The 8,784-nt window shown below is 38.9% G+C and overlaps 1 protein-coding gene across 1 annotated transcript in view; it reads left to right on the plus strand.

Moving 5' to 3' along the window:
- The window catches only part of LOC137241184 (uncharacterized), a 28,516-nt gene extending 20,231 nt beyond the window's left edge, over positions 1-8,285 (plus strand). Inside the window, exons 2-3 of the mRNA XM_067768503.1 lie at positions 7,183-7,668; positions 7,741-8,285. Coding sequence (XP_067624604.1) covers positions 7,183-7,668; positions 7,741-7,949 — 695 coding nt within the window. The 3' untranslated portion in view covers positions 7,950-8,285. The remainder of the gene's footprint in view (positions 1-7,182; positions 7,669-7,740) is intronic.
- The last annotated feature ends 499 nt before the right edge of the window (positions 8,286-8,784 follow it).

Raw genomic sequence — 8,784 nt, forward strand, 5'->3', positions numbered from 1 at the left:
CAAGGTCACATACGATCATGCCTTCCGACTTTCATTTTCTAATGGAATGCGCCGCAATTTCCAGCCATGGAAACTATTTGTTGGTCTCGCCATGACCAGAGCATAAAATCATTTAAATCCCTCAGTCCAAAGGAAATACAAATCTTCCTACGGAAAGTCCACTACGTAGAGTTGTTGTGAATATATGGTCCAAATTTATTACATTTTATCTGACTGTGTCCTTATCAAATAAAAGAAAACCTAATTGATCACGGTGTTCTTTACGGCAGACATTGCAGCAGTATCCTGGATGTGTGTACTTTAGGACGTCTAAATATTGACTCGGACCATTACCTTTTCTTAGTCTACATTATTGCCTCTTTGCAGAGAATAAAGTGCGCACAATGACACATGGGAAGTTTTCCGTCGAGAAGGTGCTCAAGAAACAGGATTCTTCACTCTGCTCTTATGCTTGCATACTGAGAGTGATATAATCATGCAGTGTGAGCAGCAATCCAAAAAGTACCTACGTGACTCGAAGTCTGAGTGGCATGAGTACGAAAAGTTTTAAATGCTGGCTAATGGAAAGAAAATTCGAAATTCTATCAAAAAATACGGCGGACGGTGTGCAGACCGAGACCTCTTCCTGGAGACACGATAATGGGTACTTAGTAACCGACGTATAGGGAAGGTGTAAATTATATAGGGACACTTCTTCCGATTACAATATTGGCGAAAGCGATGACCAATAATGGTCCAACGGGCCTCCACTGAGTTGAGAGAAACAGGTAGAGGAAAAATTGATCTCTTTTGTACTATCAATTGTATTAGTTGACGGCCAAAACTAGAGTATTGGCACTGTAGCTCTGGTCCCTGCAGGACCCATACTGCGTAGTTTTATAAATAAATAAATAGATGAATGTGTGTGTGTCCTATGGGCGTCTAAAGTACTCAACTATTTTTGGCAAAATTTTCATAGTAGGTTCTCATAGCCACCCGCTATTTTTAAGGCTGGGAGTGAGAAGTAGAATGAGAAGGGAATGCAGATAAAAGGAATAATAGATAGAAATAAGGAAGAAAAAGTAGACGAGGTGGACAACGTCTTCCTGGAACGGAAGCCAATATATAAATTTGGTAAATACCAGCCGGACCCGTTGGCATCTTGCGCAACAAATATAAAAGTCTCATATCAAATATCAACAGAAATCAGCTGTTCTATCAATCGAACATCTATGAACTTACAAGCGCTTGTGCTGCCATCTGGCGAATGTTAGCAACTGCCAGTTATCAATCAAACATCTATAAACTTGCATCCGCTTGCGCTGCCATCTGGCGAATGTTAGCAGCTGCCCGTAATGCAGTGTTAATTCTAATCAAATATTCACAATAGTGCCATGGTACAAATAGATTTCTTTGTGTGCTCACAATAGTTTATTTTTAACAAATTATTTTAATAAAATATAGCTAAACTAAACCATTACGAATAATAATGCCCAAAGCTCGAACCCCTATCTTTGCAACCAAACCTTTTTTTTATAGATTTGAATTCCAAATAAGAGCGAAAAAGGGACCCGTACATAAAAACAGCAATTAGAAATAATATATATGATGATAAGATTAGTAAGTAAGTTGTCAACATTTATTTACTAACATTTTTTTATAATTTACGTATGTGCATATGTCTTGTTTTGCAATTTAAAAAATCTTACATACAAATATTTATCTCTTTGGTTGTTGTGCTGGCTTTACTTTCTTTGTTTTCGTAAATTACTTTTGAAGGCAAACATTCAAGGAATGACAATGGTTGTCTCGTGCAAATGATAGTTAAGATCAACAAATGATGACTGGTAAATAAATTAAGTGAATGATAATGAAAACAAAGAATGTAGACGGAAACTCTGTTTGCTCATTTAAAAGCGAAAATAAAAAACTGAAATAAAGAAGAGGACAGCTTGAAGCTTTTATAAATATTTGTAGTGTCAGAAGGATGGTATCAATGACACCAGGGTTAGCTTTTGATGAAATTGAAGCATTTCTTGATAGGATTTCCTCCCGCACCTTTGCTATATCTTTAACCAATTCGAAACAGAAAAGTTTTTAAAGTCGTCTTCCAACTATTTTTCGAGCGTCATAAAGGGCCAGACTTCCTCATCTGCCAAAGTGCGGTGGAAAAAGATATTCGGGCTCCGCCTAACGTTCATCACTAACTTTTCTTCGCTATTGGCTTTAAGCGTTACGCGAAGCGCCGTAGATCTTCTGGAGATCCATAAATCTTCTCAGCTTGCCGGCGTGTTTGTCAGCGATTAGACATCAATCAGAATTCATCATCTCTTTCGCTATTGAGCCATGACGAGAAGGGTTCCCAATAAAAGTTAGATGCGCCTTGCAACGGTTACCAAACCTAAGAAATTGTTCATGCTGAAATGAGCCTCATTCGCATATCATTCGCCGAAGTTACTGGTATAACTTTTGTGCTGGATTTCTCTCAACTTCAAGTTTCTTTTTTCTAACTACACGTCGCTCTTTCTTTTTTGTGTTACAATAACACACACTTACTCCGAGAAATTGGTATGCAAAGGGTTGTGCAGCGGACTATATTTATATTTATTTATTTAATCAACAAACAAGATGTTTATAGACTGCTAATATACAAAACTTCAAGTTTACATAGCTTATATAAAAAGTATAGTTAACTTTATGACAAGTATCTGATTATCAGGTTCTTAAATGTAAATTTACTACAACTAAAATCAAACGCCAAGGAATAGGAATAAGCATTAAATTGAGAAAGTGTCCTCCTAAGGGGACCATTCATTGCATAAACCGTTCTAGCAACACCCATATAAAACAAATCGTTACAACGAAGGATACGACAGGGTACATTAAAACGAATTTTCATGAGGAGGTAAGAACAGTCCATTGAGCCCGAAATGATATCAAAGACAACGCACATGGACAACAGAGTTCGCCTGGAGTCTAGTGACATAAGATTTATCAATAAACAGCGAGAGTGATATGATGGTACAGGGTCTACAAAGTTCTTCGACCGCAATGAAAAGCGCATAAAAGCTCTCTGAACAGACTCCAACCTCTTGATATAAACTGCATGAAAAGGTCTCCAAACAAATACCGCATACTCCAACCTCGATCTAACTAAAGATGCGTACAGTAGTTTGAGAGTATAAGGATCTGAAAATGATGAGCAGTTACGGCGGATAAAAGCCAACATCGCGTACGCTTTAGAAACTATATAGCTTATGTGAGTGGTAAAAGTCAGCTTGGTATCAAAATACACACCCAAATCTTTAACTTCAGTTGACTTTTTTAATTGAACGTCTGAGATACTATACGATGTAGGAACTAAACCAGAACCTTTAGCATAAGTGGTAAAATGACACTTACCAATATTTAGGAATAGAAGTTTACGGACACACCAATGGTTTAAGTTTCTAAACTCATTTTTTAAGATTAAAGAATCATCCAAGCACTTGATTTCATGGTAAACTTTTAAGTCATCAGCATAAAGAAGAAACTTGCACCTTGAAAAGCAAGATTATATGTCGTTAATAAATATGACAAATAATAGCGGACCCAAAACGCTGCCCTGGGGGACACCGGAAGTTGGGGCGAATGGAAAAGATGACACATTATCTAGACGAACGACACAACTTCTATTATCTAAGTAAGAAGAGATCCACTTCAGAAACTCAGAGTGAAAGCCCAAGCATTCAAGTTTTGCCAGTAGTATTCGATGCGATACCCTATCGAAAGCCTTAGAGAAATCAGTATAGACCGCGTCGATTTGGTAGCCCTTTTGAAATGAATCCAAACAGTATTCCCTAAAAACAGCCAGATTAGTTATGGTAGACCTACCCTCAATGAAACCGTGCTGCTGAGGAGATAGTAGATGTTTCACGGAGAAGTAAATTTATTCTTCACTATGCACTCAAATAGCTTTGAAACAGTGGTAAGTTTGGATATCGGCCTATAATTTTCGATATCATTTTTGTTACCACCTTTAAGGAAGGCGTAATAAAAGTCAATTTCCATGCATCAATAAAAACTCCGGCAGATAAAATATAAAATAAATATCAGGCGCGATAACCTCCGAAGAGATCTAAGGCCGAGCTTCTCTTCCAATTTGCGTCGTGCTCCTCTTGATTTTCCCTACTAATTGGCCGGACGGGACCTACATCTTTTTGCCGACTCCGAACGGCATCTGCAAGGCAGATGAGTTTTCACTGAGAGCTTTTCATGGCATAAATACACTCGGCATGCTTGCCAAACACTGCCGAGGGACGACACCGCTTAGAAAAATTTTCTACTAATTGAAAAATCTTCTTTCTAGAACTTTGATGTTGCTTTGTCTGGGTCGTGAACCCAGGGCATACGGTGTGGTAGGCGGAGCACGCTACCATCAAACCACGGTGGCGCCAGCTCCGGCAGATAGTGACATATTAAATATGTGCCTTTAAGGAACAATCAAAAGATGAACAACTTTTCAACAGGACAGCCGAGAGGCCATCTGCGTCAGTTGTGGTTGACATCTTTAGCTGTTCAATACCATTAGCTATGTCCAAGTCAGTCAAGCATAGCTTCCCGAAATTGATGGAAGTATCTACAATTGGCAGATATTCAGACGACATCGCACTACTATTATCCGTAACGAAATTCGAGGAAAATAATTCAGCGAATAAGTCAGCCGCTTCCGAAATTGAGTTGGCCGAAACACCTCTAAGGTGGACCGATGTCGAAATATCCGAACAATTCTTTTTCGACTTAATGTAGCTCCAAAAAAATTTAGGGTTATATTTAATACTGTTTTCAATATTATGAATGTACCGCCGATACAAAAATCTATTGAGATTATTAAATTCAGCTCTGTAAAATATGTAGCGTTCACGAACATTTGTATTGGTAGAGCGTTTATGCTTTTTATAGAACTTATTCTTTAAATTCCTTAACCGTTTGAGTTCCAATTCAAATCAAACAAGATGTTTAACTCATTAAAATTAAATCGCGAGTAGTTAAAGGCCGCTCTATTATCACATGTTGGTAGTTCGAAATATTGATAAAACTCAAGCTCCAGCATAAGTGGGCTATGATGCTGATTTGGAGGGGAGATGTAACTAGCTGCTATCGAGAGCTTATGGTTAACATTGTAGCATACAAATATTAGATCTAAGACCCTGTCTAGTAAGTTTAAAAAACTATTAATTTGTACTAGTTCTATACATTGAAAGTTATGAACAAGGTATGACTCCGACACAGTAATAACATTCGATGGAGTTAGAACGGCATTACCATCCAACGAGCTCCATGAAATATTACCCATATTAAAATCCCCCAGGATACAAAATTGATTGTCTCCAATTGTATCATGCACAGTCAATATATTATCCACATATGCCTTATATAGGGCATCAGAACTACCCGGCGGAATATAAGACACACAAATGTACGGGAAACCACAAGCGCCTTGCAATTTAATGCATAGTTGATCCAGCAAAGAGTCAGTATTATGTAAATGAAGCAATGAAGCTCGAAGGTGTTTGCGTGCAGCAATGAGTACACCACCACCTCTACTGAGTCCAGTTTTAGCATAGTCTCTATCCTTGCGAAATACATCAAAAAGAGCCGGATTGAAAAACGCCACATCAAAAAAATTCTCATTTAGCCTAGTTTCAGTAAAAACGAAACAATCATAGTCTAGCTCTGAGGACAGTGTGTAGACAGACCCGGTTTTGGTTCTGATACCGGAAGTATTTTGATAGTAAATACAAACTTTACTACCACCAGTAACGTAGGAGCTATTTATTCTCATTATACATAACTTTATAACTTTACTGCTTTACAGCTCCTTCAACCCTTCTATCAACCTCAGTTATGCGACAAGATCCCTGCTACAAAAGTTGATGTACGCGCATTTTGAGCAGGCGAGGACCTTCGAATTGCAAGTTTCTAACGGAAGGAGGTGGTACGATTACCTAAAAAGTTCGATGTAAGCGAATTAAGGCGTTCGATTCTTTATCGTATCAGATATTCTTCTTGGGTCACTGGATCTCCATTGTGTTCGCGTTGGCGAAGAAAATTCATCACTGCTTGGTTGCATCCCTATGCCGAAAAGCGCTTTCAGAGAGTAGGGACAATAGTTGAGAGGAGAACTTAGCCTTATTTGCAGCAAGATGATGATTTGTGTATATATTTTGAGCAATAGTGCGTTTTCACAGAGTAGGCACGATAGTTGAGTGGAGAAATTTGCCTCATTTGCAGCAAGATGGTGATATTTGTATATTTTTTGAGCAATAGTGCATTTTCACAGACCTGCTCTGTGACAACATATGGCAGTAGAAACAATTTTTTTATATAACCAACAAAAGTACCTGAGATCAAGAATGCCACAAGGTATTCATCGAGAATCGTCTACAAGAGGCAATAAAGGCTGCATCGCTTAGACAAATTCAATCAAGGAGTTCTGCCCCTTTGTGTTACTTGAGAGTGTAATGGACGCACGTTTTCCTGATAAACCAGTTTGGCAGTAATCTCTCCCTGAACTCCCAGCGGACGTCGGCTCAGGATACCTTCTAGTCAACGTCTTGCAAAAGAATTTTCAATAGAGTGAAAAGGAGTACGCTATCACAAGGACTGGGCCTGAGATAAATAAAACCAAAGCATCCTCTAGGGAATGCTGGGTTGCATGAAGTTTTAACCCTTTTAAGAACTACAATTTTAATATTCCGGCTTGCTTCCATTTCCATCTATTTTTCTAAACTAGGCTGAGGTCTTGAAACATAGTCAAAGGTAGTTTTATTACAAAGGCAAGTGGGCGCTTACGTACATTCGAAGTACTTCGAACAGATCCTTGATATTGAATCGCATGACTGTTCTGTATATACGGACAAGATTGCATTGTCAGAGTAGGTCAACGGACAACCCTATGCATTCAACTGTAACTTAAGTAGAGCGCTCCATTGAGCACAATGACTTTTCACTGGGTGCTATTACTAACTATTTAAGCGGATTGTGGTGGGATGACAATTCAGAAGAGAGCTCACAAGGGAATATTCTGTTGTCTCCATCAATGTTAGTAAGCTAGCTTCTTATGGAACTCGGCACCAGGTTACGTAGTGTATTATTTCTTGTATGACTTCTTTAATGCCTTTTTAACCAACACATTACTTTCTCCCCTCGCTCTCTTTACAGCATCTACAGCCAGCGCAGTGACTAGTTCACCTCCCGAACTAAAATGTTACGTCTGTGAGAATTGCGCAAAAATTACAAAGCGAACACCGCTAGAGGAATGCGACGCAGAATTCTTCGAAAAAGGCAGCAGCACAACAGAAGATCCTGATGATAACGATAGTACCACCCCAACTGCACTTCCTACAACTACAACTGAGACAAAAACAGCGCATACGACGACAGATTTAAACATCAAGACAACAACAACCATTGGTACTACAACTGAAGCTGTTCCTACTGCACCCACCGTTGGGCCACTAAACACAACAACAGCAGTTACACCCATCAATGTAGGCACTATCCCACCATCAGTTTTTGAATTGGGTCAAATGAACGCTACCAACAGCAGCACAACGAATCCCATCACCACCAGCAGTGATGCACCAAAAGCACTGCCACTTGTTGCAGAAGATTACTCATATCACTGTTACAGTGTGCAAAAGAGCGGTGAGTAGCGAACGTAATTTCTTTTTTTTTTTTAATTCATACTCACTCTTTTCGCCTTATTTTATTGAGTAGTGAACGGCAGCATGTCGATAGAGCGGGGTTGCTCGCGCGTTTCTACCATGCAGAGTGTCTGTGGTCAATTGAAGGCAATGAATATGGGAGTGCAAATAAGTAAATGTGTACCTTGCTCAAATTCAGAGTGTAACGGTAGCAGCGCGTTGGGAGTATCATTGGCTGCGTTCCTGTTCGCTTTGATTGCAGCAGCGCTGGGTCGTCATTGAAGCAAATGCGATGTAGAGGAAAAGTCTCTTTGCAATCTAATTTGCATAGAAGTCAGCTTTAAATTTAGAGCCAAAAAATAAAACTAACAAAGGAAGAGCAAGTGAGAAGATAGAAGAAAACAAATACACTTAATTTAGTTTAGTTTTTGAAATTAAGCGATAAAGAAATCGAAATATTTTATTTTATTTAAAAATTATATCCACACTTTTATTAAAATCTCGTGTATTATGCTACTTATGTACTTCATATTAATGTATTTAACTGATTTATATTTTTTGTTTTAGTTTTTAATTATTTTTACAAAAATAAAAATTTTACTTTAAACTCGAAACAAAGTCAGATCATGAACAGACGTTGAAAAACTTAGCTTAAAACTGCGTTCAGGCTCACTTTTACTAGGATAGGCACTTTGTTTATAGTGTGATGGCTTAGCTGAACTCCATGTCTCCGAACTATGTGGTTGAACTGCCAATCCCCCTGAGATATATGCCATTTGAATGGAGGAATTCGGTTGTATTTGACGGAGCAAAGGCAGCGGAAGCTCTATGGTCTCAAACAGTGAGCGGCAGGCGAGTATGAATAGAAGGAAGGAGAGAGGTATAAAGCAGAGAGAGTAAACAAGCCTTTTTAGAGTACAGGAAGCATTGAAACTGGTCAGCACTTGTTAGCCGTGGCTACTAGCGACCAGTAGAGCGAGAACTTGGCATAGCCCCGCGAGGTAGTAAAAACGGGTAAAAGGCAGTTCGTTAACAAAAATGTCCCACAAGAAACCCTTCGTACTACAACTCGTGTGAGGAGGAAGAAGGTTAGAACAGAATGAAGACACAGCGATCA

Source organism: Eurosta solidaginis, chromosome 2, assembly GCF_040869045.1.
Source record: "Eurosta solidaginis isolate ZX-2024a chromosome 2, ASM4086904v1, whole genome shotgun sequence".
NCBI classification, from domain to species: Eukaryota; Metazoa; Arthropoda; class Insecta; order Diptera; family Tephritidae; genus Eurosta; species Eurosta solidaginis.